Source organism: Perca fluviatilis, chromosome 16 (assembly GCF_010015445.1).
Source record: "Perca fluviatilis chromosome 16, GENO_Pfluv_1.0, whole genome shotgun sequence".
Taxonomy (NCBI): Eukaryota; Metazoa; Chordata; class Actinopteri; order Perciformes; family Percidae; genus Perca; species Perca fluviatilis.
The window spans coordinates 17,650,973-17,669,842 of NC_053127.1; the positions used below are offsets into that span (position 1 = coordinate 17,650,973).

The following is an 18,870-nucleotide window of genomic DNA, read 5'->3' on the forward strand; positions in this document are numbered from 1 at the left end:
TTCACTATTATAGAGTGTTTTTCTTCCTTCTCCGGGTATAAAGTTAATATTTCAAAATCACAGGTTCTGCTCCTCTCTGAACAATCAACAAAGCCTGATTTGAGCAATTTTAATATTAAGTTTTCTAAAAATGGCCTTACTTATTTCGGTATTATATTTATCTCCAACTGAGAAGTGAAATTACTACTTTTAGGAATCACGCAAAATAACTGCCCAAAACATCCTATTGGGATAAAAGTTTACTTGTAAAAGATATTTCGCGAATAAAAACTAAAAATATCTATAAAGAGGTTATACATATAATATCATCTAACTTTCCTGCTCTTAAAAGGGCTTGGGCCATGGATCTAAGATGTGATATAACTGAGGAGGAGAGCGATCTCTGAAGAAGAGCTCAGTCTATCTCTAAAAAGGTCTCACTTAAACTAACTCAGCTTAAAACAATACACAGGTATCATTGGACTCCCAATAGGATGTGGAGGGCTGGATTGAGGCCAGACAACACTTGTTGGAAATGTTCATCTGATAAAGGGTCATACCTACATATGATATGGGAATTAGGGCTGGGCGTACCGATCTAAATATCGATAGTATTGATACCAAGATGAGTATTGGTATCGGATCGATACTGTCGTGATGAGATCGATACTTTTGTTGCAGTTTCTCTCCGAGTTCATGCGAGTACAGTGTCTCTCCAAGTCTGTGCGCAGTGTACAAACAGCGCACCTCTCTCTCTCTCTCTCTCTCTCTCTCTCTCTCTCTCTCTCTCGCTCTCTCTCTGCCCCCTCCCTCCTCACATATCCTTGTGGTCATCCGGCCCAGTTGTGGTGACCCACTTCCAGGGTTGGGTAGTAACGGATTACATGTTATCTGGATTACGTAATCAGATTACAAAAATCAAGTAACTATAATTAGCCCAGATTACAATAAAAAAATTATATTGTTGAGGATTACCTGATTACATTTAATCATGCAAACAATGCAACTTTTTTATGATAGCCTATGTTTTAATCTGACAAGCAGTTCATTCGTTTGTCCACTAGATGTTACTATCATCCAATTGCTTATGACAAGAAAAAGGTTCAAATCAAAACTCAAGATGGAGGAGCCGTCGACGTCGAAAGACAGACCTGTTTGTTATTGACTAGTTGGCAATATCGCCACAACTTCGACTTAAAGACAGTGGAAAATAATAATGTGTATGTTGTGTGCAAGTTGTGCAAACCAAAAGTGCAAGTATTGTCAACGGCACTAACATCTACTTCAAATCTGAAGAAACACTTGGAGGTAAGTTGAACATTAACATTAACATTACAGGAACATTCTAACATTGCTAAATGGATATGTTCAGAGTAAAGAAAGTACTAAGTAATAAATATAACATTTTTAGTTAATAACGTTTTTAGTTAGTTCACACAGGAATGCTGTAATGAGATCAAAAAGATTTCTTAGATGTAATGAAATAATAAAGAGTATAATAAAATGAGAATTCATTGATCAATTCTGTGGCGGTGTCTTTTACTTAAGGTGCATATTTATTGAAGTAATCTAAGAGTAATCCTAAAGTAATCAGATTATGTTACATGTTTTGGGTAATTCAACTGATTACGTTACTGATTACAAAAATTGCAATGTAATTTGTAGTCAGTAATGGATTACATTTCAAAGTAATCTGACCCAACCCTGCTCACTTCTCACTTGATTTATTTCCTCAGTTAACATTTTCATAATTAGTTTATGGTCTCAATCGCTAGTTTTAAGGCTTCTGCAATACTGAATGATGTTCATTTTTTTAATTATGGTCTTGTTGATTTTGAAATCGGCGATAAAGCAGGGAGTGTTTTAGGGCGTGGCTATGATGTGATTGCCAGTGAAAGTGTGTAACGTAACATAGAGTGTAAGGGCTCCTCCCTCACTCCTCCCTCTCGTCTAAAATCGTCACATCCGCAACCACGATGGCTGCGCCCGTAATGGCAAACTCTACGACTCATAGCAGAACTCCACAAACCAATGGGTGACATCACACATGCTCTGTCCATTAATTAAAGCGTGACCAGCTGGCTCAACCTGAGAACGTAAGTGGCTTGGTGAGCCTCCTCTGGAGGTTTCACAAATGTGAAATGTAACAGTCAAACTTCTTTTTGGACAAGGAAGTGTTAATATGTGAGCTTGTGAAAGTTCCTACAATCCCATATCAAATGGGAACCTATGCACATGAGACACATCTGCTCAAACATGTCACATTTTATGTTGATTTTCCATTAGGTTAAATGGATGGCCTGCTGAAAGAGAATATTTTTAAATTAATAATGAATTCATCTTTACTCAACCTGCCTTAAAGGACAATTCCGGTGCAAAATGAACATATGTGTACCGAGTTGACCGTTCTCAGGGATATGTTTTCATGCTAATTGAATGTGTCTCTAGCTTGAAACAAGCTAGCGCAAACAGCTGATGAGCTTATAATGCTAGTATTCGGGGCAGAGGGTAAATCGCTATTTCTATACCACTAACAAGGCTCAATATAGCAACTCAGTACACATATGATATTAACCCCTAGGTTCATTTTGCGCCAGAATTGTTCTTTAATAAGTTGCTAGTTCATCTTGAAGAAGTTTAAAGGAATAATTTAATACAGTTTAATAAGGGGATATGCATATACGTATGCCTCGCTACATCCTGATGATGGGGACAGCAGGCCTGAGTCTCATCTCCATCATGAACATAGTGCTGTTTTACAGACTGCTCCGAGCAAACATCCTTACAGTTTCCTACCTCATGATGTAGTTGAACAGTAAGGACCCGAGGACCGGTAAGGGCTAGAAGGCATACAGCTACGGCCACGACAGTTATGTTTAGGCCCCAAAGCAACTAGATTGTGGTTTGGATTAAAACACTCCAGAGGAATGAACAAGCGTTTCCTGGGTGAAAGTAAATTTAGCATAATTATGTGTTAACTTCCGGTCATAGCTGCATCCCTTCTAGACACAACCCCCGAGGACCACTGTAACTTATGGTGTTGTTTGTAACTTTTTATGTTTTTCATTAAAGCAGAAATTATAGGTTAACCACAAGTTAGCAGATGTCTTTTGGGGGTTATTCATTAAAAAAAAAGAATCACACAAGGGCAGCTTTTAGCTCCAATATACTGCCTAAGCTTTGTTTATCTACCAAATAATTTACAGATTTTACTATTTAATATAGGGTGACCAGACGTCCCGGTTTGACCGGGACAGTCCCGATTTTAAGATGCTTGTCCCGGGTCCCGACAAAAGCCTGTCGGGACGCTAAAATGTCCGGTTTACACCAACCACTATGAAATTGTCCCGGTTAAACTGTTAAAATGCTGACAGCTAAACGGTGTAAAAGTGTGACTGTATTGTAGAGGATTCTAACAGCGGGACGTACAAAAGTCTGCCGCTAAAGCTATGAGCTAAAAGACACAAACTAGCTAGCACTTTGTCACTGCTGTTGTCGGAAAAACAACACAGACGTGAATAAAGGTTGCGTTTACTTAATTCTGGTAAAACCCGTGGCGATAACCCATTATGTTGTGAGTAGTAGGCCTACGTGTGCTGTTGGCAAAATTGTGTCTAATATGTCTGTGTCTATGTCTGACCTGGGCTGGCACATGTTCACGTTAAAAAGTGTGTGCGTGCACATGCACTACGGTCACGCGCAAAGTGTCCCGGTTTTAGTTGCGGGAAATCTGGTCACCCTAATTTAATATAATATTGTCAGTTCAATGTCATAACTGCACTGTTACTAATATAATATATAATAATTTATAGGCTATTTGCCAAAGGGACACTGTTATACACAACCGGCCCTCAAGTATTTATTCATGTTGTGTCATTCCAAAAATCTAGAGTGACAATTAGTGACTACATTTCAAATGTATAGATGCTCCTGATTTGTTCATAATTCTCCTCTACTCTAATAAGTAATAAGATCACTTAGGTTTCACTCATTTCTTTCTTATTTTTTAATGGCATTTTTCTCTGTTATATTTTAAATGACAGTGGATGGCAGTGACAGGAGATATGGGGAGAGAGAAAAGAGTGGGCAACATCTGTTTCATAATAACAGATTAAAGCAACATACACTACATCATGATCCTCTTCTGCTGAAACAAACTAACCAGAGTGGAGGCTTCGCAGCTTGTCTTGGTTTGGACTTCTTCTTCTCTAATACGCGGCAGGTGAATCTTCTCTGTCCTGGACTCTCTCTCATAGTAGTGACACACCTTTAGGTGCTCGGACATGGACGGCATGTCTTGGAAGGCCCAAGTGTCCACAGGAGAGAACAAAGTGCTAAACTGCCATACCTGAAGTCACAGAGAAGAGAGAGGCAAGTGAGAGAGAGAGCTGAATATACAGTCCAGATGCCAAGGATGTCATCCACTGGAGATGGGGAAAGATCATGTCATGTCACTTTTTTTTTTGTTTTGTTTTTTTAAGATTATTTTTGGGGCTTTTCCACCTTTAATGAACAGGACAGTGAGGAAGGGGAGAGAGAGGGGGAAGACATGCAGGAAATTGTCACAGGTCGGACTCAAACCCTGGACCTCTGCATCGAGGCATAAACCTCTAAATATATGTGCGCCTACTCTACCACTGAGCCGACCCTGCCACTTCATGTCACTTTTCAAAACCCTGTTTTATAGTTTCAGTTTGATTTACTCCCTAAAAGCTCTCTAAGCAGTGATCATTGACTGCCAAAATCCAGATGAGATCCAGATAAACTGTCCGTATGTTGCTCATGAAAGCTCAAATATATATAATACACTGGCTCTTAGCTTACCATCTGCTTTACCCGCCACTTGGCTCCTCCATGTGAGTAGGTCTTCCTCTCCCAGCGGAGGGTGACCATCCCTCTCTCCTGCAGCAGAGAGGAGCACACCTGCCTCATCAGCTGGGACACCAGAGCCAGCTGGGACAGGGACAGACTGTCCAGAAAACTGGCCATGTGGCACAGCACCTCGTAGGGCAGCGAGCTCAGAGAGTCCTTTCCTCCTCCTCCTCCACCCCGATCTCCTCTTTTCCTCTGAGCTGTGGAGGAGTCCTCTGAGCAGCTGGATGTCTGGGTGACATCACTCAGAGAGACAGGGGTGGTGGGTTGCAGGCTAAAGCAGCCCAGATCCTCGCTGAAAGCAAAGTTGAAACTGGTCAGATTTTTACTGCACTGCATGACTGTAATTATCTGCAGGGAATTAGTGGGCTTGTTGAACAATGATGACACTGGATGAAAGAAAGAAAGAAAGAAAGAAAGAAAGAAAGAAAGAAAGAAAGAAAGAAAGAAAGCACACAATAATAAAGATGAACTGTTGTTTTATCTCACTTGTAGGAGATGGTGGCTTTTTGTGTGGAGGGCTGAAACCTCCTCTGGCTGTAGGTGCATCCCAAGTTTGCCAGTGGGCATCTCTGCTCGAACCATCCGTTCACACCCATCTGGATGTCACTGTGGCTGTTCCTGCGTGTGAGAGCATATTAATCATTAGAAGAAGAAAGAAATTGTGCGATGCTTTGGCCTAATACAATCATTTAACATTAAACCAGAGCATCCTATTTAATTTAGTTTGTTTTCATCTAACTGTAATGCCAGACAGGACAGGTGGTGTTTAGTGCATTAGGACGAATCAGAAAGGGTCAGTGAATTCCTACAGAATAGACTAAAGTAATCATTTTAGTTTCTCTACTTTATTTTCCTACTGTGAAGGTGTTTACTTCATGGTTAACCTGATTTTGTGTTTAAATTCATACTAGGAGTTTAAACACAAAATCTGATTGATATTTGTTTATTTTTTTCAGGTCCCACATGTTACTGAAACAAATATTTTGGGACTTTAATGGAATATGTTACCTCTCATACTGGCATGAATTTGAAAAAATATGTATTCCAATGTATATTTGGATCAAACAAAACAAAAAGAAAACCCACTTATAATGTTTGCCATATTCTCTGCGCTGGAAGGTGTGTCCACAGAGGAAGGTAAAGGCGGAGCTGGCCTTGTGGTGCCGGCTGGTGACGCTCTCCACCTGCAGCTGAAGGTGAAGCTCCAACGGTTTTGCAGCAGTCAGCTCAGCCAGCAACGTGTTTGTCCGGAAAGGAGCAGACAGGAAGTTGTAGGTCTGTGTGCCCTCATCTTGTAGCAGAGCGTCTGTGAATACGCTCTCTGCAATGAGGTGACCCCTTTTCTCCTTCTCCAGGGAGCACAGCAGAGAGGCCTGAGGAGCACATCAAACTCATTAAGTGATAAATATTCAGTGGTGAAACACAGAAACACAACACCAAATGAATGTTTGCTTCGTGTCTGCTGGATAAATAGGCAACTGTTTGCTAACCAGTTTGTGATTTGAACTTTAAAAAAGTGACGATATGTCAATTTTAAGTCCACAGCTTGTTTCTGTTGCCCCCAAGTTGCCAAAAGGACCAAAATAATTATGTTAGACTTTAATTATTATAAGAAGAATGAATTTCTTTCTCTCACCTGAACTTCCTCCCATACTGGCATATCCTCTAGCGCCACCCCCAGATCACTAGTATCCACAGCTCGATTCTCCCTCTTGTAGAAACTAGGGTTGCGGATACGGCACTGCTTGGCAGAGAAGCTGGTTGGGGTTTTAAAGGTACGCACAGTGATAATCTTCATTGGCTCCACATGTCCATACTCAAATTTCTTTTTCAGTTTAACAGCAGGACAAGAGGAGGATGTGGAGGAAGCAATATATGCACTGCTCCCCTGTTTGCAGGTGTTTGATGCTTTGGCACCCACACAAGTCTCTGCTGTATCTTCCTCTGTCAGAGTGCCCAGGCCTTTTCCTTTCGACAGTCCCTGGTCTCTGACTGCCTCCCCAGCTTCCCTGCAGCCACCCATCTCCATACTAAACATACGCTCCCAGGCGTTGTAGCTTTCTAACTGATCAGCATTCACTCGGCTGTCAGTAGCCTCTCTCTCCTCCTGGTTTGGCTCCTGCTTAAATTCCACCTCATCTTCATCCTCATCTTCTTTAATATCAGGGTTATAGATGTCAAACATGTTAAAAGACTTCCCTGTTTGACCACTGGCATCTTTTGTAGCTGCCTTTTTGGCTTCCTCTTTTTCCTGCTTCTTCTTCCTCCTCTCTTCCTCCTCCTCCTCCTCCTCCTCCTCCACACTGATCAGCTCTGGGAACAGTTTCTTCATCTTCATGGAGTGAAACAGGAGGTCCTGGTCTTTCAGGGCCATGGCCAGGTCCAGACATCCTTTCTGCTCTCCTTCCCTGAGCAGGTTTTCATGCAGCTCTGTGTTTGGATGAGAATGGGCGTCATTGACCGGCCATCGGTTCCACTCCATGGAGCAACAGACCACGCTGGCCGGACACACCTGGAGGTGAGCTGCCTGCGAAGAGCGGGGCAGGTGGAGCGGGCAGCCATACTCAGCGTTGAGGCAGGGCACCCTCACGTTAGGGCAGAGCAGCAGGTGATCCTCCTCTTTACACAGGTGGAAGAGAGCTCCACAGAGCAGGCGGCAGGGGATGACCGCACAGCACACAGAGACCTCCACCCGAGCCCTGCAGCGCCGGCTGTAGCAGGAATCACAGTGGACATGCTGTCGCACCCTGGAGGCTGAACAATGACTCTGAGGTGTTTAGGGCAAGGGAGGAACAAATGAAAATGAAGGAACAGATTGATTGAGAAAGAATCAAGAAAATTCACTAAATCAGCACGTTTTCATTTAAAAAGCATCATGATGCTTCAACATCTGTTTATCTCACTGACCCCCACAGGTGGGGTGGGGTTAAAACTTGTGCTGTGCAGTCAAACAATGTTCAAAACAAAAAGAACTTAGTTTTATTTGTATTTCTTGATAAGATCCTGATACCAAATTTGACAAGCTGAAATTAGGGAATATGTGTATAAATTGATGCAGACATGTACAATATCTCAATTTGATGGAATGGTTCCATCATAAATAGACAGGAAGGTCTGGGTTTGAATATTTCACTTTGTGTAGACATCATATAGCTTCAATTAAGAGCCAAAAAAGAATATACTGCATATGATACTGTCAAACAGGGTAAAATAAGATGATTTAAACAACTTTAAAGCTACTTAAGGGGAAATAAAAGTGGAAATTGGAATCACAATAAAACCATACCATGCTTCAGATCCTATGGCACCAGTTTTGTAGCTGAAGCTGTTGGTTAGTCCTGCAAACAAAGAGGCAACTGTAAATATAAAATATAAAAGAAACACAAAATGGCAGGACACCGGCAGGGTCCTGTGGCATTAGTCAATGGGCACAGTTAAGTAAAGACTTTAGCCTACCGCTCTAAGTGAATGGAAATGAGAGAAACATGCTCCTTGTACTCCGTCTTGTGCTTTCAAGACCAAGTGTCTCTGTGAGTGTGTGTGTGTGTGTGTGTGTGTGTGTGTGTGTGTGTGTGTGTGTGTGTGTGTGTGTGTGTGTGTGTGTGTGTGTGTGTGTGTGTGTGTGTGTGTGTGTGTGTGTGTGTGTGTGTGTGTGTGTGTGTATAATATAAATAGAGTTGAGAACTGACTACTGACTGAGAAATGTTACACAGGTGGTCAGAGACATGGTTTGGGTTACCAGCCCCTTCAGAGACTCACATCAGTACATCTCTCTCACTTTCTTCCCACTGATTCATGTTGTGGTGCTGCGTGCAATTGATTTCTACCTGCAGAGTGCAAAATGAGTCTTATTTAATATCCAAACAATGTCCTCTAGTGGAGATTTAATCAAAACATTTTCAGTGTGTATTTTATTACGGTCATTCCGAAGAAGATAAACTATTTATTCTTCACTGGACACAAGTGCACATTGACTTGGTCACAGGATGAAGACATAGAAAGTATTTAATACAGATTGGTGTCTGTGACTTCAATCCACTGCAGAAACTGAGGGTGGGGGGGGGGGGGGGGGACTGCTGCTGCTTGGCTAATTTTATCCTGCCAGTTCAAAGAGCGCAGGGACTAAAAGCAGCGTTATAAAACGAGGAGGAAGCAACAAGTCTGCGGTGGCACCTTGGTAAGAACTTTGACCAGATGAGGTTTGATCTTATTGTGAGTGTCTTTTTTTGTCTAAATTGAAAGCAGTACAGTGAAAGTATTCAGTTATGAAACTGTAGAAGTTAAATGTTTCAGTTGCTTCTAGTGCTCTTCTGATTTACTCTTACAATGCCATAGGACACATCTGAACGATATTATATATAGGCCCATAGTTTAGAATTTACTTTGATTATCAGCTCTTCATTTCACAGTAAGAACATGGAATACGTGTTAATGCATTTTAGTGAGAGGGCTTTGAAGCCATGCTTAGTGCACGATGGACAAAAATTGTTGCATCGGTGAAAAATGTTTCCCAAAACTGTATTTTTGTGCTGTTGATTTGTTGTGTGGCCTCCAGTGTGTCATTGGTTCCCAACATGAAGGGTCATGAGGGGTCATGAGAACTTAATAGGAAAGAAAAAAAAACATTAATGCTGCTTAAAACTTTTGAGAAGAATTGGATTTTACCATGTCGGGCCTCTAAAACAGGGAGGAAAGAATCAAAGAAGCACTCATTGGTTGACCTGGTCATAATAACATGACATATGCGACCAGTGATGATGGATCACAAACAAACAGGGGTCACAAGCCTATGTGATTCACTATTTAGGGCTGATGTTACAGATTATAGTATGAATCTATATGTCAGTTTTCTGTATTTCTCTTGCAGGATTACAAAACCTCTGATTCAACGTCCTGTAGACATGGTGAGTCACAGGAGATATATAATTCATGGTGTGGAATCAAAGATTATAAAGCCTTGATGCACTATGTTTAATATGCTGTATATGTTGTGAATCTTTCATCCTATTTGGATCCTCTGCTCCTCTTTTCTTTCTCATCCAATTAGAGTCATCGTTCTCGAGCCTCCAGGGTGCGACAGCATGTCCACTGTGATTCCTGCTACAGCCGGCGCTGCAGGGCTCGGGTGGAGGTCTCTGTGTGCTGTGCGGTCATCCCCTGCCGCCTGCTCTGTGGAGCTCTCTTCCACCTGTGTAAAGAGGAGGATCACCTGCTGCTCTGCCCTAACGTGAGGGTGCCCTGCCTCAACGCTGAGTATGGCTGCCCGCACCACCTGTCCCGCTCCTCGCAGGCAGCTCACCTCCAGGTGTGTCCGGCCAGCGTGGTCTGTTGTTCCATGGAGTGGCTCCGGTGGCCGACTGATGACACAAACCCACACAGCAACGACATAGCCCTGCAAGAGAAGGTGCTGAAGGAAAATGAGGGGCAGGGGGAGCCTCTGGATCTTGCCATGACCCTGGTGGATCAGTCAGATCTTTATGGCCGCCTGAAAATGAAGCCTCTCTATCCAGAGCTGATGGAGGCAGAAGAGGAGGAAATAAATGACGAGAAGAAAGAGGAGACGGCAATGGGAGGGCTCGTCAATGGTGTCACAGACATAGATACCAAAGAAGGTAAAACGTATTTCATCTATATTTTAAACACACAAAATAAAACAATGTTTTGTTGTTGTTGTGTTGTGATTTTTAGACTTTTCTTTCCTCATCTGTTGTCTTTACATTTCTCCTGTCGGCCTCCACACATCTGTTCCTGCAGAGAATAATGTTGTTGAAGAGGTTGTACAGAATAGTGTGGGGCAATGCTCAGGCATCAACAAAGAGAAATACGACCTGTGTGAGATGATGTTCGGCATGGAAAAAGGCGGCTGTGCTGTCGCTCAGGCAAACCAAGACAATCCCAAAGAAAAGCCAAAGCCTGGGGAGAAGGTGAAAGACAAAGACACAGAGAAAGATTATGCGGCTGCAGACACAAGTAAGACAGGACAGGCCCCGTGGCAGGAGGGGGTGCTGGAGCGTCTGGGACAGGAGCTCACCCCACAGGAGTACCACATGTATGTGGTGCATCATGGGCGCATGCTGCTTACCTTCGGACAAATCAAGGCCTGTACGCCGAGGGAGGACGATTTTGTGTATGGCAGCCTGGAGCCTATCCCAGTCCAGACCCTGCGCTCTTTCAAGGTGATGATTTCAAACTACACCTATTAACTGTAAAATAGAACTGTTTTGTTAGCATTATAAGGCGCAAGTGTGCATCAACCGAAATGATGAACACTTTTTTTTTTTTCGAGCATCACCAGGCCTTAAATCTCAAAGGTGTAGCCATAGCAGCAACATTTCTTAAATGTTTACATCCCTTTTTGCCCAAATTCAATATGGTGTCGGGTACTTGTCCACCATCAGTAAGTGAAAAATATAAACTTTTAAGAGTGGAATACAAAGTAGCTAGGAAGCATTCCAACCAAATAAAACATTTGCCCAATACAGCTTTAAAATAAGCATCAACAAAACATACTCCAGACAACCTGACCTAATACTAATTTACAAAAAAAGATGTGTTCACGTTACTCAATTGGCTTATTATTTATTGCTTCCTTTAAGGTCCCTGTAAGCTATCACTACAGCAGGCGGCGGATTCATCAGTACGACACGAGTCGGCCTCCAGGCGAGCCTCGCGGTGTGGACACATCCGACCTCGAAGTCAACGAAGAGGACTGGTTCAGTGATGAAGCAGCAGCCACCCTGCTGGGCTACGCTGAGGTGGAGGTCAGGGGTCACAAGGTCAGTCAGATATTTATAACAGTATGACAAAATATATATAAACTGCACACATCAGCAGATGAGGGAGATTAAATGGAATTCTGTAAAGCATGACAATTTCATAATTGAACATGATGGTTTATAAGCTAAATAAAATAATAATAGCACCAGCCACAACATTTATTTTCTAATCGTAAAAAAATAAGTTCTCTGTAGTGCATTTTTTTTTTTTTATATATTAAAACCAGTTTGAAGTCACTTCAAGTTGCTTTTCATATTGTGTGGAAAAGTAAGACATCAGCTCCTGCATACTGTCAACACTTGGTGTTAGTGAATTTATTGAATAGCAACATTTGTGAGGCACTATGGAAATGTGTGGGAAAACAAAGGCCTCATGCAAAAACAGTGGTATGGTCTTTTAACTAGAATGAATCAGGTATTGTGATTGATTTTTTTTCCCATGCAGATCAGTGAGTTAAAGGCAGCCGACGGGCTTTACGTCGACGAGGGAACACAGACGCACTGGTTCCGCAAAGCTCCGTTTAAAGCGAAGACGACCCTGGCGGAGGTGATGGTGGACAGGCCGCTGAAGCTTCATCTCCAGCTGCAGTCAGAGAGTGTGAACAGCAGACATAACAGAACCAGCTGTGTCTTCACCTTCCTCTGTGGTCACTCCTTCCTCCGCAGAGAGTTTGCCACACATTTCAGGTGTCTGTAAATACTACTGACCTGGGTGTGTTTGACTGAGTTTGTGGTTTGACCCTCACTAACATTAAAGTAATAAATGTTGATTTGTCACTGAGAATTCAACAGTTGTCAAGAGGATGCAACCAACTGGAAATGTCAACTGGATAAATACTGTTAATGTTGTTCTTAAAGTATATTATTTCTTTTCTTGTTTGTCAAGCAATTCTATTATGTTTTCATTCTTGTCTTTTCATAGTCATAGTTAATATTTAATAATAAGCTTTTGCACTGTTCAATCCCTGCACTGTTCACTTTTGCACTACCACCATTGCACACACTCTACCATAGCACCTTATCATGGTCATTGCATCACATGGTCAGTCTATACCAGACCTTTGTAATCACTTCAAATAGTACAACTCTTTAAATTTCTGTGAGTGATTTTTATGTATGTGATGTGTATGTGTGTTTGTTGTGTTATGGTTGTCTAAGCTACTGGATGCCTAAAATTTCCCTCTGGATGAATAAAGTATCTATCTATCTATATCTATCTATCTATCTATCTATCTATTGTGCATGTAAAATAGGACCAGATGGACATGCAAAGTGTGTTTAATAAGTAAGAGTATTAATCGTCATTTCCTTTCCAGGAATGTCCACAGTGACATCCAGACGGGTCTGAGCGGATGGTTTGAACAGAGATGCCCCCTATCGTATCTGGGATGTACCTACAACCAGAGGAGGTTTCAGCCCTCCACACATAAAGCCACTGTCTCCTACAAGTGAGCACATTTCCTTTTCATCAGTCCTGTCCAGTGTTCGTTTGAGTGAATGAAATCCTAGTATATTTCTTCCCTACAGTAAACAGCTGAGGAGTTTCAGCTTGCGTCCAACACTTGGAGCCTCAGTAGGTGATGCCTCCTCCCAGACATCCAGCAGCTCAGAGGACTCCTCCACCGCTCAGAGGAAGAGAGGTCGGGGAGGAGAGGACTCTCTGAGCTCGCTGCCCTACGAGGTGCTGTGCCACATGGCCAGTTTCCTGGACAGTCTGTCCCTGTCCCAGCTGGCTCTGGTGTCACAGCTGATGAGGCAGGTGTGCTCCTCTCTGCTGCAGGAGAGAGGGATGGTCACCCTCCGCTGGGAGAAGAAGACCTACTCACATGGAGGAGCCAAGTGGAGGGCCAAACCTGTGAGATAGACGTACTAAATCATCCATTCCATCATGTTAGTGTTTTACAATAACAAATCATACTAACTGTGATCAACGTCTTCCTTTTCTCTCCTCCTTTTTCTCTTCAGGTATGGGAGTTCAGTCACCTCTTCTCCTCAGTGGATTCGTGGCATATGGCAGACATCCCTCCAATATCAGCTCATCTAAAAGTCTGTCCTTACTACGAGACCTCTCTGCACAGTGAGCCTGTTCCCCTCCCCAGCATGAGTGACAAACAGAAGTGCAGCCAGGAAAGGCTTAGCCTCGTCGACCAATTCACAGGAAACAGATGGCAACAATGAAAAAAAGTCCTTTTATTTGTACCTGCTGTGTCAGAATGTATTTGTGTATTATTGACATGATGGCAGATTGCATATAATTAATAGGGATGATGTCTTATTACCAGTATGTCACAAAGCACTACACAGAGCAAATAAAATCAACCTGAACTTGTACAGTTGTTCTTCTATTGTATAATCTATAATATTCAATATTATGGAATACATGATTTATATATACAGCTCTAATTTATTTATGATTCTATGATGTCATAAAGTTTTTTATTTGAAAAGTTAATTAAGATAAATTATTCTGAATTTAAATATATATAACAGAATTAGAGCTACAACAATTAATCAATTAGTTGATAGACAACTTTATACCTCTACTCCACTACATACTACCAGAAATATTGTACTTCTTACTCAACTATTTATTTGACAGCCATAACTACAAATTACTTTGCAAATTAGGATTAGAGACTTTAGCTCTCTATCATTTTCAGGATGAGGAGGAAACCAGCACTTTGATGAAGCTCCTCCTCCTGCTGCTTCGTGGCACTGATCACCCGTCATACAGGCTGCTTTGTTGTGAATACAGCAGCGGCACTGCACTGCACGTACAACCAGAAGGTTATGAAGAGGTTATTTCTACTCAGACTGCAGCAGGATTCATTAAGGACAACGTCGGCCTGCCGCTACGGTGAAACCGCTCAGGTGAGAGCACAGAAAGAAACGCGTAAAGTGCCGTTTTGCACGGGTCTTTTGTTTTCTCCATCTCTGCTGCATCAAGGACAGAGATAGCAGGGCGAATCGAGGATCCATGAGAGACGCTTTGAATCGGATACCGCTTCGGTATCACGGTAGGCCGCCACGGTCAGGGTGATGGATTCACACACAGTTACAGGTAGACACACCGGGCGCTAGTGAGCAACGGTGCAGAAAACAGAACGCTTTTACAGTAGGCCTATATGCGAGAAATCACACGTGATTAAATAAGAGAGTGTAGGCATTTTGCAAATAAACCTATAAGGGAATTACCTAATAAAGCTCTTCCATGTTGCAGAAAATCTCAGTGAGATAGAATATTAAGCTGACTAACAGCTCTTTATAAAATCATCAATTAATCAATTAAAATATCTGCCATGGAATAGACACTAAATACCCAAGCACCATAGTAACGCTCAAATCGGGACACTTAACAGCTGTAGGCTACACATAAATTCCTTATCCTACGAAATCCAGCTACCTACATCTGTGTGCAGGTTGTGTGGGGGTGCAGCCATGGATGCCGGGAAGCTGGAGCAGCAGGTGGCCAGTGTGGAGAGAGGCATCGCCTTCCTGAAGCAGGAGCACCTGGCCATGCTGACCGGTCTGCAGCTGGAGATCACACACCTGAAGAGGCGCTGTCATGGTCAGTCTACCGGGGACCTGCTGCTCTCCATCTCTTTATGTGTCACTTAACCACTTAACTGTCTGTCTGTCTGTCTGTCTGTCTGTCTGTCTGCCTGCCTGCCTGCCTGCCTGTTGTGCTTCTACTCCTCTGGCTGCAGAGCTAAGCTGTGAGCTGGACTCCAGGTTTCCTGACAGAAGCACAGATGGTAAGACATTACAACTCCTTGCTGACAAGAGGGAACATGATATGAGGCAGTTCTGGAAAAGCACAAAAGCAGTGCAGAGGAGGACTGGAAATTCACAAGGACCTCATTATAGAAGGGGGTACAATGACGATACGATACAACATTATTACAGTAAAATTAGATATTTGCATTACTATAAACATCACTTATGATTATATTTATTTATATTTACTATTCTATATTTGCAGTATATTCCATTATTTGCTAGCAGTAACGATGCACTGATGTGATATGCCAGATCGGTATTGGCACCGATACTAACTTTATGAAGCAGATCAAGTTTCACCTATGACAGAATCTATCCAAAATAAATACAGAAAGATACGTAGAGAGTTAGAAGATATTGCAACATGTTATTGGAATTCAAATCACTCTTTCTTCCTACAACACTGCATATAATGTATATTTGGTTTTTCATATTTTTGTTTGGAGTGTATTGCAAGCGAAATCGATTTATCCATGTCTGTCAAGTGCTTTAGTCCAGAAAGTCCTTGGTAAAAACAAAAATAGGCCATCTTTTATGAGAACATTCATGCTCTGTGATTTCTCCTTCTGTAACAGATGACAAATTAGGTCTAAATCATTGAGAGCAATGACGTTTCTAATTTGGGCAAAGGGGGGGCCAGTGCTCCCTTATTATTAAGCCTGGACCTCCCCCTCTGGCCCCCCTAACTGTTTTCACCCAACATTTATCCCCAGAGAGGGGAGATTGTGAAAAGACATCAAAAAGAAAAATATATGAAATGTAATATGATCAAGAAGATTAAATGAAAGAGATATGGATACAGTAATTTCCTCAACATCTACAGTATTTTCTGTATCTTCATATACTTCAGTCCATACTGTATGTGTTTATGTTTCTTAGAGGAAGAAGCAGAGCTGGCCGCACGCTGTGAGGCTGCACAGCGTCTCCTAGAGGAGCAGCAGTGCATGATGGTCGCTGCGCGTGGGGAGCTGCGGGCCGGCCGGGCACGGGCATCAGCACTGGGAAGGAGCCTCAGGGAAGAAGAGCGGCATTTCCTAGAGGAACTGAAACGCCGCAGCCACAAGATCACACTGCTGAGTCGTGAGCTGCAACGGCAAAATGTCACCACGACGACCCTCTGCCACGAGCTCCACACCGCACGCTTAAAACTGTTCCAGCAACGGCAGAGCACAGAGTGTGGTGCAGAGGGAGAGGAGGAACCCAGAGGAAAGGAGGAAGAAGAAGAGGATGATGATGATGAAGAAGATGAGGAGGATGAAGATTATGAAGGGGAGGGATCGGACTGGCTTCTGTCTCCACCTCCTCCAGCCTCTCCCAGCGAACCAGAAGCGAGACACAAGAGGCGCGTCAGCGTGAGGGAGGAGAGGGTCAGGGCTTGTGTCCCTCAGGAGAGAGTGACATCACCGCAGAGGCCACACCCTATGCCTGACCCCGCCCTCTTCTTGGTGCCGCTTAGATACCGCCTCCTTCGCTTGAACCAACCAATCAGAACGCAGGATGGAGAGGGGATGGAGGACGAGTGGGAAGATATAGATGACAGCAGGGTGCACAGGAGGGTGGACATGGGAGCAGGAGAGGGAGAAACCGCTCTGTGATGAAGAGAAAAAAAGGCAAAGTTGTCTTCCAGCAGGTCTCAGCAAAGATCTAGAAAAATCTTAAGACTTGAGAGATGTAACCTTGTGATTGTCTGTAGATTTCAGGAAGTGAGTAAGATATTTAGAAGTTAGATGCAGAAAAGTGTGTGATCAAACCTACACATTACCGTATAAACCAAATGTGTCACATTGATGGTACAACATGTACTTTGAAAATGTGAAAAAATGAGTGGGTCAAAAAAAGACTGAATCGTGGTACTGTTTCATATGGATGCCTTTTGATTTTAACACGTTGATCACAGCTTTTGCCTGTTATTAGTAGCCTTGCCTCGGAGTCTGTGAACACTCACACCGTACTGTTCAATGTGGCAACCTGCTTTTTCACTGCACCAGCTGCATTCCAGGTTCGGAAAGTAACTCTAGAAGGCTTAGGGACATGTTGTATGATTTGCACTTTATTAAATTCATGCAATGTGCCTAGTAAAGGCAGACAATTTTCTGGTGTCTTGTCTGTTTTCAATGTTTGAACGGTTTTTAGTAGGTCTTTGATACAGCAGATACTTGTCATAGTTGTAAAAGCACTAATAACATTAATGATGGCTCTGTTCAAAAGTCCCAGTAAGTCATGGCAGTGTGACAGTGAGCCAGCAGTCAATCAAAAAGCAGACAATGCAGGACTATGACACTTAAGCAGCTAAATGGAATTCAGCTATCATTTTAGTATTTACACTTGTGCTTTTCCTATTGTGACATGTCAAAATACGTGCTGTATTAAAGGCCTGAGTGGCTGTTACAAAGATGTTATGACCGGTTGCTCTCAACTTTTATTTTCAACATTCTCTGTTTCTATCTTCTCCAATGTGAGGATCTTTCTGCTTTTTGTTTTTTTTATCACTGTAAACTGAATGTGTTTGGGCAGACATTTTAAAATGTCACTTTTGGCTTTAGAAAATTGTGACAGACATTGTTTTACTAATTTCCAAATGTTGTTTAGACCAAACAATTTATACATAATACAAACATTCACCAGTATTAAATATCCACTGTCAGAATATTTTTGCAGCCCACTTCTGGATCTGGAACAGTCTGCTACTCATAAGTTTTTATTTCAAGTCCTACACTGGATGGCAGTACAACCAAACTTTGAATGATAATTAAAATATGGCCAGATCTGTGTGCATTGCTGAATTTTCCAAAAAAAGTAAAAGATGTATAGACATGTATCTCTGAATTTTCTAGGCTTTTACAATCAACTGACAAATATTAAAAGAGAGTGTGTGCAGGAAGATTGTAGGCTAATGACTCACAGTCTGACTGCCCTTCATCTGCAATCTGCATCTTTCTTTTACTATACAGATATTTTTGCAACATGCCATAGAAGCCCACTGAATGATGCAGACATCTATGGACACACAAAAGGCCAAAGAAAGCTCTAGTTATTATTAACATGGGCCTTAGTTTATCTGTGATCGAATGGCGTGGCCTAAGCTGAATATTTAAATGATGCAGTGAACTAATGAAATGAAACTAAATTAAAGTGGCTTGTGAGTTGTTAAATGAACAGGAGAATATACTGATGCATTGAGAACATTAACAGGAACATTTTTGATTGATGAATTTATTGACAATCATTTGGAGATGTTGAGTCTTTCAATTACTGCATTCAGCTACTGCAAACTACAGTATCGCTCACACTCACATGTAGTATTTAGTGTACTGGTACACATGTAACTTGTCTCCTAGCAAACGTCCCATTCTAGAATGTTCCCACAGTTGTCTTGGAGACTGTGCTCAGAATGATAATGTATGCTGCAGAGCTGCCATGGCAACCAGAGAGCTACGTTCAGAGAACTCATGCCTAAAAG

General features: G+C 42.3%; 5 protein-coding genes across 7 annotated transcripts in view; 3 read left to right on the plus strand and 2 right to left on the minus strand.

The window, feature by feature from the left end:
* The window catches only part of LOC120544327 (TLC domain-containing protein 2-like), a 4,775-nt gene extending 1,988 nt beyond the window's left edge, over positions 1 to 2,787 (plus strand). Inside the window, exon 4 of the mRNA XM_039777977.1 lies at positions 2,648 to 2,787. Coding sequence (XP_039633911.1) covers positions 2,648 to 2,787 — 140 coding nt within the window. The remainder of the gene's footprint in view (positions 1 to 2,647) is intronic.
* The window catches only part of LOC120575684 (apoptosis-inducing factor 3), an 18,042-nt gene extending 15,000 nt beyond the window's left edge, over positions 1 to 3,042 (minus strand). For both annotated transcript variants that reach the window (XM_039826505.1, XM_039826506.1), the window contains exon 1: positions 2,776 to 3,042. The gene's annotated coding sequence lies outside the window, so the exon portion shown is untranslated. The remainder of the gene's footprint in view (positions 1 to 2,775) is intronic.
* Positions 1,919 to 13,961, plus strand: LOC120575682 (F-box only protein 40-like). Of its 2 annotated transcripts, none has more exons than XM_039826500.1 (9): positions 1,919 to 2,075; positions 9,722 to 9,758; positions 9,902 to 10,466; positions 10,609 to 11,030; positions 11,451 to 11,630; positions 12,076 to 12,317; positions 12,947 to 13,078; positions 13,158 to 13,485; positions 13,596 to 13,961. In XM_039826500.1, the coding sequence occupies exons 2-9, from the start codon at positions 9,756 to 9,758 to the stop codon at positions 13,806 to 13,808; spliced, it is 2,085 nt and encodes a 694-aa protein (XP_039682434.1). In that variant the 5' UTR covers positions 1,919 to 2,075; positions 9,722 to 9,755; the 3' UTR covers positions 13,809 to 13,961. The 2 variants fall into 2 exon arrangements, with proteins under 2 accessions (XP_039682434.1, XP_039682435.1); XM_039826501.1 differs by lacking the exon at positions 1,919 to 2,075 and adding an exon at positions 8,976 to 9,066.
* On the minus strand, positions 3,901 to 8,425 carry LOC120575681 (F-box only protein 40-like). Its single transcript, XM_039826499.1, has 7 exons — positions 8,311 to 8,425; positions 8,141 to 8,192; positions 6,491 to 7,621; positions 5,941 to 6,227; positions 5,341 to 5,472; positions 4,804 to 5,146; positions 3,901 to 4,327 (listed from the first exon to the last, which is right to left on the minus strand). The coding sequence occupies exons 2-7, from the start codon at positions 8,141 to 8,143 to the stop codon at positions 4,106 to 4,108; spliced, it is 2,118 nt and encodes a 705-aa protein (XP_039682433.1). The 5' UTR covers positions 8,144 to 8,192; positions 8,311 to 8,425; the 3' UTR covers positions 3,901 to 4,105.
* A 377-nt stretch (positions 13,962 to 14,338) lies between the features above and the next one.
* On the plus strand, positions 14,339 to 17,503 carry LOC120575687 (coiled-coil domain-containing protein 92-like). Its single transcript, XM_039826512.1, has 4 exons — positions 14,339 to 14,501; positions 15,050 to 15,198; positions 15,338 to 15,385; positions 16,290 to 17,503. Exons 2-4 carry the CDS (start codon positions 15,069 to 15,071, stop codon positions 17,003 to 17,005), a joined length of 894 nt encoding a protein of 297 aa, XP_039682446.1. The 5' UTR covers positions 14,339 to 14,501; positions 15,050 to 15,068; the 3' UTR covers positions 17,006 to 17,503.
* Positions 17,504 to 18,870: the final 1,367 nt, after the last annotated feature.

Excerpts from the sequence above, each read along its gene's own strand:
- LOC120575687 (XM_039826512.1), top strand. The coding sequence starts at position 15,069 with ATGGATGCCGGGAAGCTGGAGCAGCAGGTGGCCAGTGTGGAGAGAGGC. Across the intron at positions 15,199-15,337 it reads CCTGAAGAGGCGCTGTCATG|AGCTAAGCTGTGAGCTGGAC; the intron begins GTCAGTCTACCG and ends CTCTGGCTGCAG. Across the intron at positions 15,386-16,289 it reads TCCTGACAGAAGCACAGATG|AGGAAGAAGCAGAGCTGGCC; the intron begins GTAAGACATTAC and ends TATGTTTCTTAG.
- LOC120575681 (XM_039826499.1), bottom strand. Across the intron at positions 6,228-6,490 it reads CAGTATGGGAGGAAGTTCAG|GCCTCTCTGCTGTGCTCCCT; the intron begins GTGAGAGAAAGA and ends TGTGCTCCTCAG. Across the intron at positions 5,473-5,940 it reads GAATATGGCAAACATTATAA|GAACAGCCACAGTGACATCC; the intron begins GTGGGTTTTCTT and ends TCTCACACGCAG.
- LOC120575682 (XM_039826500.1), top strand. Across the intron at positions 11,031-11,450 it reads AGACCCTGCGCTCTTTCAAG|GTCCCTGTAAGCTATCACTA; the intron begins GTGATGATTTCA and ends GCTTCCTTTAAG. Across the intron at positions 11,631-12,075 it reads TGGAGGTCAGGGGTCACAAG|ATCAGTGAGTTAAAGGCAGC; the intron begins GTCAGTCAGATA and ends TTTCCCATGCAG.